Source organism: Prosopis cineraria, unplaced genomic scaffold (genome assembly GCF_029017545.1).
Source record: "Prosopis cineraria cultivar Desert tree isolate PC_DT_omini unplaced genomic scaffold, ASM2901754v1 PC7, whole genome shotgun sequence".
Taxonomy (NCBI): Eukaryota; Viridiplantae; Streptophyta; class Magnoliopsida; order Fabales; family Fabaceae; genus Prosopis; species Prosopis cineraria.
In genome coordinates, this window is record NW_026555338.1 from 37,787,666 (window position 1) to 37,803,272 (window position 15,607).

At 36.3% G+C, this 15,607-nt stretch overlaps 1 protein-coding gene across 6 annotated transcripts; it reads right to left on the reverse strand.

Moving 5' to 3' along the window:
- Positions 1 to 5,302: 5,302 nt before the first annotated feature.
- Positions 5,303 to 11,630, reverse strand: LOC129315777 (uncharacterized). Of its 6 annotated transcripts, XM_054959820.1 has the most exons (9): positions 10,291 to 11,600; positions 9,761 to 9,837; positions 8,453 to 8,947; positions 7,891 to 8,053; positions 7,015 to 7,354; positions 6,517 to 6,589; positions 6,355 to 6,448; positions 6,116 to 6,195; positions 5,303 to 5,761 (listed from the first exon to the last, which is right to left on the reverse strand). In XM_054959820.1, the coding sequence occupies exons 3-9, from the start codon at positions 8,924 to 8,926 to the stop codon at positions 5,564 to 5,566; spliced, it is 1,422 nt and encodes a 473-aa protein (XP_054815795.1). In that variant the 5' UTR covers positions 8,927 to 8,947; positions 9,761 to 9,837; positions 10,291 to 11,600; the 3' UTR covers positions 5,303 to 5,563. The 6 variants fall into 6 exon arrangements, 5 of the variants coding, with proteins under 5 accessions (XP_054815795.1, XP_054815791.1, XP_054815792.1 ...); XM_054959816.1 differs by lacking the exon at positions 9,761 to 9,837; XM_054959817.1 differs by lacking the exon at positions 9,761 to 9,837 and having other exon boundaries at positions 6,355 to 6,445; positions 10,291 to 11,591.
- Between the last annotated feature and the right edge of the window lie 3,977 nt (positions 11,631 to 15,607).

Genomic DNA, 15,607 nt, shown 5'->3' on the forward strand with positions numbered 1-15,607 from the left:
CTTCTCTGCACCATGCGTTGTGGCGCACATGACAAAATTTTTTGCTATCATATGACAGTTCACAGGATAAACTTTCGGCGTGTGCCATTTCTATATATAACATTTGATCGGAATGATTCAAGCACCTATACAAAGTCTATTTCATAAGTTAGCCAATGAAATAAGTTTGGACACAATCCAACTGTCAAATCAAAATTTGAACACTCGGGGTACAAAAAGCTACTTTTTTAAGAATTCGATGCACCCAAGCGCTCAAATAGCTCACCTTATCTCATTAGGTCATTTTAGGCCTTGAATCAAGTTCAAAAGGATCTTATATACCTGATTGATTACAAGTTATATCATATATACACACAAATAAAAATTTGGCTGCTCAACAGTCTATTTACACTTTAGGCAACTATTCACATCTTAAACCGAAGACACTAATTTAGCCATTTCACCATAAATTCAAACAAGTTCACACCTTTCCACATTTGCAACAAGTACATAATCAAATCTTAGCCCATGTTACCCATTTCACCACATATTCACATATATTGATCAAGATTCACAAAATCACCATAATTTACCACTCTAGATACGCATTTGCCACCCTATGGCAACTTTTATATACAAGTATATGTAAAAGAGGTGTTCATTATACAAAACTAGGGGATTGTACAGCAATGGCATAACTATATCAATCCTGAATCTTTTCCTTTAACTAGCTCACTACTATGACATGTCAAAATGTAACTACGGGGTGAGGTAAACATTTCAATAACAGAATAACTCTCTACTACTAATTATCACATGCAACCATAAGCTAGTGCAACATAATATATATACAAACATAAACCATAATATAGGATTCATTTCATCAACATCATATTTTATCATTATTCACCATATCCAAGAACATGATCACTACCATCCAAACCTCTGAATCATCTCGACTCAAAACTATAGACTCGCTTTAGACCAATATACACACTTATTGACCTTAAGCTCATCTTTAATAGTAGAATCACTCGACCAAAGGCGTTTTATCTCACTTTTGGACTATGGTTTCCTCCATCACACACAATGGGGTATCGTTGACTCCAATACCATATCAGAAGGATATTAAGGAGTCCTAATCTCCAACACCACACCCCACATGAGTACTAAGGAGAAAATCTTCAACACCATACCTCAATAGGCATTAAGAAGATGAAAATTTTCCAACATCGCACCCCGTTGGGCACTAAAGAGAATATTCTATATAGACTTTCACTACTTCTCCCTATATGAACTCCCACCCTTATGAACATGTTTCCACTTAAACCACATTCTCATATGTATATAAAACTATATATATATATATATATATCGCAAAGCATGCAATTCACAAACTCAATTATTTAGAAATCAATTTCATGCATTAAATATTCATTTAGCAAATATATATGCAATAATATTTATATTTTCAAACATTACAGTAGATAATCAACTAAAGAAATTTATTCGATTACCTCAACCCTTCTGTCATAAGAAAGGTTACTCGTGGATTTCTTACATGCTTATAGTCACCATGCTAGCTCTCTACTTCAAGTCACACGTGTATCACAATAATCTATACCTAATTAGTACTATCAGTCAATTAATCAAATTGACTAAAAGTACTTAACTATTACTCTCAACCATTTTTAGTTGTCAATTCACTTTCACTTAGTTAATATAAGTTTATTACCACTCATTCACTACTTTCTATCACTTCTTGCAATCCCATTTTACATTTACTCAATCTCTACCCCTTTTATCGCTGATTTAAGGCTAAATTTAAGTTTACAACTTTAAAACTTTATCGTTTAATCCTAAACCAGTCGTAAAGCCTTAATTTAACTCTGGAGAACTTTTTTGTTACTAAAAGGTAAGAAACTAATCCCTTAAAATTCTCCGATTCAATTTATCTATAGCTTATACTAAAATAAATTGTAGTAGAATTAAAGTGAAGGACGGTATGAGACTTACCCGATAATCTATTAGTCGAAAATGCCTCCTGATGCCTCAAATACTCTTGCCCAAACAGAGGAACGCCTCCTTCTTCACTCCTTTCGTGCTTTTCTTTCTTTTCCCTTCTGAACTCCACACTGATTCACAACTTAAGAAGTCATTTTCTATGCCATGCATCACTTGTGCCACGGCATGTCGCACAGTGAGAGAATTCCTCACCGCACGCACATGCTCCGTTCTGAAATGTAGTTCTTCCAAATTTTTTATTTAAGTAATCATCCAAATTTTTAATCATTTGATAATAACTAATTTACCCTGATTAATAACTAACTATAGGATTATAAAATCAGGATGTTACATATAGCAATGATAATTTTTTATTTTAAAAATATAAATTTGAAGTAAAAATTAAAAATTAAAATATTTAAATTGGATTGTCCAGATTAAACCTGAAGGGTCCAGATTTTCCTTTGCCTTAATGGGGAGGCAAAGAAGGCTTCCCTTAGTAGAGGGAAGCTGACTCCTTATTGATGTGGGCATGGGCACAAGGTTTCCCTTCCCATCAACATCAATTGATGAGATTTAACTGTACTTTTTAAATATAGATTCTCAACATGTTTGATAAAAATACATTTTACAATTTTTAAATTTTTTCCAAAAAAATCATTATTTACATGTAGAAAAAAGAAAAGAATAAATTGGTCCACTGGCCCAAAAAAATCTTTTGTTTATAAAATATAAACCAAATTTTTGAAAACTTAGGAGTGTGATTGAGTTATATTGATATACAATGAGTTTATCATTAATATACAAGAGATTAATTATTAAAAATTTACAAGGGTTTATCATTGATATACAATGTATATCATTGACAAATATAATAAACTAACTATAATAAAAAATATAATAAATGTTGGATTATTTACTTAATTTGGTCTTATAACATGGATTATATCTATGAAAGCCCTAAAGAAAAATTATCTAAATACTCCCTCTGGTCCTTTTTTTTTACAAAAGAGGACACTATATATCAATATCAAAACACACCAAATAGCATACCAACGAAGGGTAACAAGAACAACAAAACCAAAAAAGAAAAACACAAAGATGACAAACTAAACAAAAGTAAAGAAATATAGGTTCGAATACCAACAAAGAGAACATCCTAGAGCCTAAAAGGACAAGGTTTAGGAGAAGAGTCAATGGGGGTGGGGGCTCAATAGCCTAATCCAAACAGCACACCTTCGACTCTACTACAAGAGAGATCCATCTGCGATAAGATTTAAACTTTGTAGAATCTACTTAAAGTCACAAAAGCTTAGTGTATGTCCATGATTTAAATAATAATCCACAATGGTAAAGCACTTCCATTCAAGGTGTAACATCTTGAAAAATTAATCAAGATTTAGTTATACAAAAGAGAGTAATTAAGTGAATTAACATGGTGTGTGGTCAAAGAAGTCTAAAAAGTGCGTTTGATTGTGATTTCAGCCTTAAATGTGGGTCTGAAATAAAGTCAGGCTATCCGAGCATCAAAGGGTGAGAAAGAATTGAAGTAAGGTCCCTTGTGCACATGCCGTGGTGTGAGGGACGTCCACTGCTGTGCATGGCTAGAATTTTGCTTAAACCAGCTCATATGTGCGAAAAATAAGAAGAGAAGAGAAGGAGAAAATGAGAGCATGCCATTTGCTCTGCTGAGCACGAACTTGGGGATTATTAGAGACATTTTGGAGTTTCCTAACACTCAAAGTAAATGCATTATACTTCTCTCCTCCCTTTCCTTCTATTTTTCATGAAGATTAAAATTAGAGTTTGAGCTGAGAGAGTGATTTTCGATTTATATGAGCTAGGAGTCCAAATTCACTAGCTAAAATAAATATAATGAAAATTGTTTAGAGTATTTAAATCTCACATTAATGATTTGTTTCATTTTTATATCTACATGCGATTCATTGTTTAATAATCCATGGTTATTAGAAAAGTCTGTTCATGTAGAATTATTGGCTTTATTGGTCCAGAGAATGAAAACCAATGAGCTTGTTTTACTGAATTACTGTGTGCTTTTATACACATTTTAAATGTTGATGCTTTTATTTGTTTTTATTATCTTCTTGAAATTCTTTCTTTTTTGGTTTTGTACTAATCTTCTGTTTAGCAAATTGGGCCATCATTCTTAGTTTGCCTATATTTTTAAATTCAAATTTTAACTAGCCTCCAAGCATTTGCACTTGAAAATGCTTTTTTTTTTTTTTTTGGAAAAGAGGCTATTTACACGAAATGAGCTGGCTAGCTTGTCCATTTCAATATGTGGCTCGCCTAACTTGTTTTCAAACAGGTTGCAATAGGCCACGTATGGGTACTGGCTAGCTCTACCCATTTTATGCAAAATGGACGGGTTGCAGGCAATTCCTAAGGCTAGCATGTCCCGCTCATTGCTCAACCACTATTGACTCTATTCACCCATTAGGTCGGTTTTGACTTTTAAGGGAACCTTTGATGAAGAACCTTTTTAAATTTCTCCATCCTTGTTCTTAGGAGATTTTATAGTAACAAACATGCCCTGAAGCCTTCTGGTTTACTATTGAAGCAAGGTCTTTTAGCATGTTCCCCAATGGATTATGCAAAAATAATAATAATAATAATAATAAATGGGTTTTTGATTATGTCAACTATCAAATATTTGAATGAACCTTCTATTGGCTGTAGCTTCTATGTTAATGAGGCGCTCAACTCAATGCTAAAGAGATGGTTTTAGAGTGAGAAGCTGTAACTCCTCCTTGAAATGGGAGAGGGACCTCTTCCTTTTTTTATCTCATTTTTTCTTCACTTTTTCCATCTCAACCATTCATATTATTTTATTAAATATTTTTTTAAATTATAGAATTAATAAATGATTGAGATGGGAGAAGTGGAGCGAAATGGAGAGATCCTCCACCCTCCTAAAATATACTCTATCTAGTCCAAAATATAAGCATTTTTTTAATTAATCTTGATTTAAAATATAAACAACATAATATATGTAAAAAAATTTCTTCATTTTATCCCTTATATTTATTAACCTCAATATTTATGTAAATGTATCTTTTACCCATCATAAAGTACATTGATAATTGAGTCTATGGATAAAAAAAAATATATTTTTTGATGAAAATGAAACTTTTATTAATATGTAAATTTTTTTAAAAAAACTGTTTATATTTTGGCTCGGAGTGAATACAAAACAAGTCTTTTATTCAAACATGAATGAAAAGAAAACATAACTTTCAATTCCCAAAATTAATGTTCCACAGGAACACTCCGCTCAAGATTCTAGAAATAGAAGGCATGAAAAGATCCGTGCTTGTCAATAATCCCCAACAGCACTTCAAAAGTTGATTCCCTTAATCCTCATCTCTCAGCAGACGTTACAGAAACAGAGGGCCACAAGCCCCCTGGCTTAGCAAATGCTACTAAAAACCACAAATTCTATAATATAGGCCAATCTATCTATTATTACAATATGAGCTGTACAGTGAGTGACACTCCAGATTTTAATTCTCCTATACAGCATGCGTACCAAAGAAGCCAAAAAGACGGAAATTCAGCTCTAAATCGAGTTTTGTTGATTTAGTGCCACTGTTTGACTGCCGCTGGGAGGGCCTGAATGTGCTTGCATTGCACCGTGAGGTGCCAGCCATCTCCTTCTCCATCGAGTAATTTCAACAAGAACAGAGCTCCCGCTCATCACTACACCAAACCCGGCAAATGTTGCAAGAAGGATTGCCAGAACTGCCTGCACGTGAACCTGCAGCAAACAAAGGCAGGAGCAGTTCAGTGCGCAAGACATGCATCCAGCCAGCCACCCTCCTAACTAGGTCGTGGTTCGAGGTTGAAATAATAAATAGTTTCTTTGCATCTCTGGAGAAATCTTTTCTCACTGTCTCAAGTAAGAGAGAACAGTCTCTCCCGTACCAAATATATTGATAAAGTGCTCAAGGTTCAGATCCAACGAGGTAAAACATGCTCATTCCGTATTCATGACAATAATGTGCTAACATTATGATTCATTTCCTTGTTTCACGTGTTCTCTTCCATATCAGTTTCGAGTGAAACATTAGAGGTAAGGTAACAACAATGTGCTAGACACAAAATCCATTACCAATGAGTAAAATATATGTGCGAAGAGAACCACCAGAGCAAATTGGGCAGACGCATAAAACCAGATGAACCTGCCATGCACTGGAAAAAACAAAATTCAGAAGGTTAGGGCGTGCATAAGCCAGTAAATACAATTTCATAACCCAATAAGTATCATAGACAGAGCAAAAAAGAACCAATGTATCATAAATAAGAGAAAGTATTTTGACAATATTTCTGAAGAATCGTTGCGAACCCTACCCATGGTCGATGAAGTCATGGAGGAGAGCAGGCCCAGTACACATGAGAATGGAAGAGAAATGGCAATTGCACCGGTACCCATTTTTCCGACCTGCTGAATCCAATTACTGAGTCTATACAAAATTATGGCTTTGAAAGAAGTAAGAGGATTGTTATTCTTACCAATAGCTGCTCAAGGAAACAGAAATAGGCTAACATGCTCACAATGACAAGAACAGGAACTTCCTGCCAAACCCTAAAAAAATTGAATAAAGAATATTAAAGCATGACTCTAGGTCTCCATCTTTTTATCTACAGCACAAATAACTGTAAATTGGCTAACGAATTGTATACTGACTTTGTAATTATTCTTGAAGCAACAAATTGAAGGGATGAAATCTTCAAAAAGGGGTCGGAGAGAAATTTCTTCACAAACAAGTCAGAATCTTGATTTTGTGTTCATTAATTTTTTTGGCCACGTGTTCATTATTTAAAATTAAGGCATGGCAGAATACTAGTTGACCGTAAATTCTAGATGGCGAGTAATACCTATTACTGCAAATAGAAAGATAAAATGGATGTAAGAGTCCATGATAAAAAATTGAGTTCCCAATTGAAGTATATCGTCAATTCTCATTCATTAAATTGATCTGTATCAAACAAAAATAACTATTCACATGCCTGTATGCACTTGCATCTGACAGCTGAGACCTGTTAGCTCCCGTGTTCTGAGTTACAACATTTTGGATCCTTAAAAGTGTGACAGGTAGGTTCCGAACCTCCTCCTTGCACACATCACAGGTCTTGTTACCCTTGATACTAAACCATTTAATGGCACATTCTTGGTGTGCCAGAGCAAGTTCACCTTTGCAGCTGCATTCCATCTTGAAGGTTTCACCTCCTTCACACAGATCAACCAAACAAATCCTACACACTGCATCTTCTTCAGCTATATCTTCACCTTCATCATCATCATCGCCATCGCCGTTGTCGTCGTCGTCGTTCTCTGAACCAAGAAAGGCTTTGAAGGCTTGTTACTAACTCGTAGAATTTGAGACATTAAGTGCATCAAAAGGACATATCACATTATGAAACGTCGAAAGAAAGTCAAGGAAAAAGGTTAAACAAAAAGACAAGACTTGAGTTTTGAGTGCCAAAAAAGACACCATTCACTTGACAGGATCATTGGTTTCTAAACCAAAAAAAGGGGAGAAAACTCTGAAGATAAAAATTCAATTGCATATATGATGGAACAAAAAATACTTCAAAAATTAGAAATAGAATTAAGATGAATAGAAGGTAGATAAGGGGAAAATATGGAAATAAAGATGCACTTTTGCTAGTTTTAAGTGTCCAAAAAACAGAGACATATGACGTGGATATGTAAACAGGAAGTACTGAAGTGCCACGAGAATGTAATTGGATCTCACTTTAGGAAGGTGCCTAACTGTTACTACTATGGCTTGGCACGTCACTATAGGAATCTCATTAAAAACCTATGACACACCAAATTGTATCCATTTTCACAAGCAAGCGATAAAGCTTATGATGACTTACCAGTATCCTTTGATGGGGATGTGGCCAACAATTCTTTTTTTCCCTTTACATGCGGAGTGGAGGGAATAACACGGAAAAATGAATCCATTCTCCTTATGCCCTTGTCTAGACCAGTGACAGGCACCGACTGTGAACGGGCTATCTGCCCCTGCGCCTCTGTTCCCTGCAAAAGGTGATAACTTGAAGCAAAACAGATCTAAATTCATCATCTAAAAATCAACATCAGTAGAAATTTCCCATGGGATGCTAGGTAAGCGATTAAGGATGCATCAGGCACACAGTTGAGCAGTGAACATAAGTTCAAAAAATTAAGATTCCCAATGTGTATGGTTCTATACATAAATACAAATATACACGTTACGTGGCATTATAAAAGCTAAAATTTTCAAAAATTCTTGTGCTTATAAACTTTAATGACAGAACACCTTGAGTTAAACAAACCCAGCAAAAAAGTCAATCTTCATTTTCTACCCATTAGCTAATGAAAAGCCCAGATGCCAATTGATCAAGCATAAAAGAAGTCGTTATCAATTTTAAAGGATAAAACTGGTTGATATCTTACATATAGAGATCTGCCAACACTTTCAGCATGAACAGATTCTGGGTTTGAATGAAGTTCATCCACTGGTAATGATGACGTTCTCTTAATTTTAGGTGTAAATATCTTAGTAAGGGACAATGATCTAGCAATTGAAAGCTTTTCTCGAGGGGCTGGAGAGGAACTTTCTGGAGCTGCAGTAAAAGCCTTTTCAATATCTGATGATGTCTTATGCTTGAAGTTCAACTTTGGTAAGATACTTTTAATGGATGTTTTGCCTCTTGATGCAGAGGGCCCAGGAGAATTATAAGTTGGGGCGTCAACAGAAAGTGAAGTCACAAGAAAATTCACTCTCTTGGGAGTGGGAGTGGGACTTGGAGTTATTGGCATCTTAATTGCAACAAATTCTTGAGAATGCTCTTCTGATGTTCTTGGGGGTATTTCTAGGAGAAGATTTTGCCGCTTCCAATGACGAGCACGTGTTGATTCCCCAGTCATTCCCACTGGTTCATCATCCACCTGCACACACAACGAATTTGATAAATATTTAGGTAATCCTTGCTAGGGCCTGGCTGTCAAAGTAGTCATTCAATCTCACTACTGCTTTCACAGGCAGACTCTTCCACCTCACTTTTCACACAAAAAACTGCTATGCACGTCATCATGAAAATTTGTGACAATAACCTATAACTACAAGAACTGCATATCTTGTCCGAAGACAAGACCATCAGCATTAAGAAAAGTTTTTTGTTAGCGATCTGTTATTTCATATTACAGACCAGCACACTCGTATCATCATCAATGAAAAAAACACTTAAATATTTGAAGAACAACTAAATTGATTCTTTGAACACTTCTAAAAAAAAGGAAAAAGAAATGCTGAGATGAGAAATATACAAGAAAAATGGGATTTAAAATCACCGTTATTTGAAAGCACCATGTGGTGATATAAAGACTGCAAAGTTCCAAGGTATGCCAATTCAGTAAAGATAAACAGAAAATAATTGAATCTTGATATTCTTTCAGCACCTACTATAAAAAGCTAAAGCTAAACAGCAAAGATAATTAATGAGTGCATTACAAACCACCAGAGATCAAATTCAGCAATAACCTTCTAATCCGGGGACTCACCCGTTGCAGTGAATTAAAAGCATCATTGAAGATTAATGATAGGAAGCCGCGATCTTGAAATCGACACAAGAAATTTCGAGCAGCTTAGGCATAAATTAATCAATGTTTGTCCAACAATTAAGGTTCTAACCGAGTTTTCTGGATTTCTAGGATGCGAGGACAAATGAAATACGAGAAGTTAAGGCTTGGAGGGAAACTTACTTGATTTTCAACACACACACAGAATGTCCTTTAAAAAGGGTTTGAGCCGCAAAAATCGACTTGAAAAAAGTTTCAAGCTGCACAATTCAAAGTTAGGAGAAGATAAAGAAAGATAGATAGATAGACCCTCTCTCTCACAGGCACGGTAGATGGAAATCAGAGAGAGGAAAAAATTCGACATCCTCAGACATAATCCGTTGAGTTATTAATAAACATGCACTCACACAAAAAGGGAAGGCTCTTCAGTCATACAAATTAGTTTAAGAGTTCAAACCATAAGCCGTGATAGAATTTGTTCAAACAAACACTTGCAGATGCCATCAAATAACAGAAATGATGATTTCCAACTAAAAGTTCGTAATCCAAATAAAAATGCTGATATGCTGGGAAAAAAAAACACATACATAGCCGACACAGAGAAGACTCCTTGAAATAAAGCAGAATCAAGCCCCAGAATACCAAATCCCTGGCTGAAGCTAAACACGAGGGAAAAAAGGAACAGAAGTAGCAAAGGAAAAACCACAAGTTACCTTGGGAACTGGAAGAGAAACCGTTCTTAAGCACGAAGCAGCGTGATGTCCTTCACTCACAGCCTTTTCCTCAGAACTCATTTTGTGGAGTTAAATCAGGCCCACAGTCCGGAATCACCAGAGTAACCGAAATAGCATATAAAGTACGCTCCTTTCGGCTTTGCAAGTTGCAAAGCACCAAGCTTGCTTCTATCACTTGCTTATTCTACAGTGCGTTAGTTCAGCCACACACGCTCTCGCGCACCCACGAACAAGGAAACATAAAGACGGAGGGAGAGAGAGTTAAAATAGGTTCTTGAGAAGTAAGGAAGCAAGTATTGATTAGGCACAAGACAAAGCTTTCACATTTATGACACAGCTTGGCGGTGAGCTTGGCGCACTTCAAAACCTCCACATGCGTTTTGGTGTACCCTGCGCGCGGACTCTGTTATAGTACCTCGGAACTGCTAAATAGTAAATACGCCCACTTGTTCCAATAGTTTGTCTTTTTCCAGATGCCTACTCAATACGCATGCATTTAGATGCAACAAATTATTAATTACCAATAACAAAGTGTACTATCTCCTGGGAGAGAAACTTTTACGGCGTAGAAGTAGAACAACATCAGAAGCTTTTGTGCACTCTCTGTCACGGTATGTACGAAGGATTATGAATGTGATGAACGTGGCCACGATCCTGCCACCAGAGTTACATCACACATCAACGCACTTCAATTTCAAGACCCCGCTCCTTTAATTTGACTTTGGCCATTCATTGGCAAAAGGAGCAGGTGCCAAACTGCCAGCTGAACCAACTGAGAAAAGAGATAAAAAGTCCGCTCAATTTCAGGTCTTTCCGAGAAGGAAGGTTAAAGCAAAATGCCAACCTCACATGATGATTATATTTGACGTAATCCTCATCAATACACTTTCAAGTATGATCATACATGATTTAACCAGGCCGTGATGGAGCAAATACCATTAGTTCATAGCATCCACCCTACAGCCTTGAGGAACAGAGAAAGTTGAAAAAGAAATTCAATTCCACATCTTTCAGAAAAGATAAAGCGAAATGCCGGCCCCAACTCCAAATGGTGCTTGTATGTGACGGAATCTTCAATAATAAACTATGAAGTATGATTAAGCATGATTTAACTGCACCTTTATCCAGCAATTTGTTCTCTGCATCATGATCATCCCCTGGACTTTACTCACTTTTAATACGTGTTTTCTCAAATCGACCTAAAAGTAGTTTTTGATTGCAGTTTTCCAGTCAATTCTTTTAACTAGAGAGGACATCTGTGGGAGACTCCCAAACCTACACTCCAAATCCAAAAGCGTGAACTCTGGATCATAGCAAGTTATCCGATGACCTCGAACAAAGAAAAATAAATACAAGGGGGGCGAGTTCGTCCGCTCTTTTTTTATTTTTTACCAGACAATGTTGCAACGACAGATATTTGAATTGTGAGAATTGAAGAAAAAAAAAAAAAAGCTTTTTACACCCTTCCCCGCTTTTTTTAGCTTCCACGTAATTGTGAATAAAAGCATTTAATAAGGGGGTTTGGGGCAAGGATTCCAATTTGGCCGTCATATGACTATTGGGAAAGTTTAATCAAAGCCTTGCTTTTGCTTTTTAGACGAGATGCTTATCGGGCTTAGCTTGTGTGGTCGCGAAGTGAGGCAGAAAAGAATTCAACTTTCTCTGCCTCCAAAAATTATGTGGCAAACAACTGCTTTAATTATGTGAGATCAAGACATCACGAACGCATTTCATAGTTCAAATTTTGTAAGGAAAGAAAGAGGTATTCCTAAATTTTATTAAATAAATAGCCTTTACTTTTGAAAATACAATTTCAAAATGAGATGCACGGAAGGCGCAAGATCAAAATTAACGATAAAAACAATCTCAAACCAAAAAAAAAAAAAAGAATAGAGATCAAGGCAAGCATGAGACTGAGAATAACCATGAGAGATTATGGAATAATAATTTTTTAATGTATAATATTCAACCATTCCCTGGTGTCTAAAAAAGGAACTAGAAATAAAAACCTGGATATTGATTTTGTTGTGATTTTTTTTTTTTTTTTTTGGTTGAGGGGGGTGGTAATTTGGACAGGAGTTGGGGACCATGGAAGAAGACGAGTCACGGTCACCGACTCGGATATATCTGGTTATCCGGTGCAATTTACGCGGCAGATGATAAGGAAATAACAGCCCAACTTAGCTGACGTGTCATGCCGTCATTATTGGCATTTATTATTATTCTCAACTCCAAACCATCATCAAACACTAACATGCATACGTGTTCCTAACTCTTTAATGCATGATGTTTCGTGGCTTCCATCCCCTCTCTTGCCTTCCTCGATCCCTACATAGTTCAGTGAATTCCCATTTTCATTACGCGCTCTATTATGGAAGACAGCAACACGATAACAAAAAATACATGCTAGAACCATGGTCAATTAATTAAATATAAGATATTGATTTTGAGTGTATGTAAATGTAAAAGATATCTTTGGATCGCTGATTGGAATTTAACTCGGCTCGAACACAGATAAATCTAAGTCCAGTATAACCTTTGAATTATGGGATGGTTTGGAGTGGGGAACACGTATAATAATTTATTAAATACGGGGAGACAAACTTATACAAGCAAATGACAGTATACTCATGGTTGAAGGATCGAATAAGCTTTTACACTCCCAAGGTGGTGCAAATGGTATAAAGCGTAACTGATTCTGTTTTTAGATATTTCGCCTAGCATTTTTAAAAAGGCAAACGGATAGGCGAAAAGAAAAGTCAAAGGTCAAAACTCGTAGGTGGACGAATACAAAATAAAGAGCAGAAAATTAAAAAGAACGCTTTCACGTGACCTGTGCTGCAAAACAGCGCAGTTAATTTAGCATTCCATCATTAATTAATTATTTATAAATCATTTTTAACATATTTTATTAAAATTAAGAAAAATTTTAAAATTTATTAACTTTATAAAAAAAATTTAATAATTTCTTAAATTTGTCTCCATTAAATATACAAATTTTAATGACATATTTTTTCTTTAATATTTAATAAAAGGTAAATGAAAAAAATTATGATGAAAATTTAATAAAGTGATTTACATGTAAGATAAAAAATTTTATGTATCCTGTAAATAAGACTAGAAGTAGTAGTTTCAAGTTGCATTGATGAATGAGGTGTGTCTCAATAATAATTGAATGGAATGGAATGATGCAGCTACGAGAAACAAGATGTACCTGATCTCCCCTCCTCATGACGAAGATAGGAGGAGGATCGGAACAAGTGGATCATTCTGTAAATCATAGCTATCCAGTTAATAACTGGTAACATATCATGTTTCCTCCGGAAAGATATATAACAAGTGGATCGTTCTTATAGTGACAGTAATACCAACCATCCAATTCAAAAAGGGATAGGATAGCATGCAAGGTGGAAAAGATAACTCACATTATTATTACAGCAGTGTTGAGGAATAGCAACATCCCCCTTTGGCCTTTTCTCATTGTAGTCCTCCACAAATCTCTCCATGTACCAAAAATTCTAAATGAGTAAGATGGGAGTCACTTTCTACTTAAATGCAATACGAAAAGGTGGGTCCACCGCTTGCTGGATCCTAAAGTTTATTGCGTGGCTCGCCTCCGACAGGTTCTTAATTTGAGAGGTGATAATTCAGTCAGGAAAATGCCAACTCAAGCCACAAGCTCTTCATGAATGGTAGGGGCTCTTAACCTGAAGAGAATCCATCATCCTCGTAATCAAAAATAAAATGGTAAAAGGAAAATCCCAAAATGAATTCCATCAAACTCCATGACTTGGACTTTTGTGTCCGCGCAAGATTAGTCATCACTTTCAAGCTATGTAGTCCCCATGAGAAAGGACAGACTGCGGACTTGTCACATTACTGTTGAGCTTTTGCTACAAAGGGGTGCATAGTTGTAGTATATGCTTCCCTTCGTCCTGGCTAATTAGGCTTTGGGTTTGGGCTCAATCATATCTCTTGGTCCGAAGTCCATAGACTAGTTTGATTATGATGATTCGGCGATCTTTCCAGTTCTCTTGTACCCATACTGTCACCGAGATCTCGGGCCCAAACAAAAGAACTAAGAGACCAATATTAGAAGTACGGCATCCAAGCGGCCCAGTCATTTCACTATGCACAAAGGAAAAGGGGCCTCAACCCCTATTTGGATGCTTTTGTTGATACCTGGAGAGGAAGAAACCAAAAAAAAAAAAAAGGAACTTTCACATCGATGTCAGGGCGGTACCACGATCTTTGGTAAGCATTAGCTTCTTCTGATGAATCAGGCCAGGGTAAAGAAGGAAGCTAAGGAGAATGGGGCAATGAACCGAAGTATGAGATAAAGTTCTGGCAAGTTGAGCCATGGAAACAATCTCACAGGTAACGTGTATATTATATGACAGGCACAGCCCTTCATCGATTTAGATTGTCCCCTGGCTAATCGCCTTTCGCAGGCTCTCAGAAAAGATGAATGAGTCAATCGAAGAGCAGATGGATTGGGAAATCATGTGCTTTCATTGGCTAAGCGACTAAGCTGCTCTTTTGTATATAATGGAATTCCTTAACGAATCATGTACTTGAATCGGTGAGCAAACGCATTCATTTTGCTAGCACTTCGTTGTCTCGTGAGAATCCCATAGTTAGTTTGCCGAACAAAAGGATGTTCTGCAGCATTGAATCTCCTTTAGAGGAAAATGCCATTCACAAATCACGTAGATGACTTGAAAAAATGCAACGACACTTTATATGAGAAAATTCTGATTCGTTACAGACGGAAAACATATACTGAGAATGTCGTTTCCTATTCAGTATTGTGGTCACAACTCACAATTGCAGTAAAGAGAAAATGGCAGGCCTGTCTAATAGAGGTCATTGACTCGTTGTTAATGTTCCTTACTAAGAAACTGAAGTAATTTCTAGGCCAGACTATTGGTCACAACTCACAAGACAGTAAAGTACAGCTAGAAGCTCAGAAAGGGCTTTTAAGCACGTCATAAGTCCGAGGGGGCCTCATTCCCATAAGCATTGTAGAATACCCGCAAGTTAGTCACCTCAAATAAGTTTATTTACCCATTTTCACCAATGTTTGCAAAATTTTGAGCCAGATATGAATGATAATTTCGTACTCAAAATATACTAATAGAGTTACAATTGCAGCAATTAAAGCACCAATTAACTGCAGCATCAAATCCAAGGCACGCACCTCCTCCGATTTGGATTGTGAACCGTAGGGTCCTGCCAAGAAAATAATTTTCGAGACATGACTACTGGGCATAAATTTTGAGAGATTACAGGAACG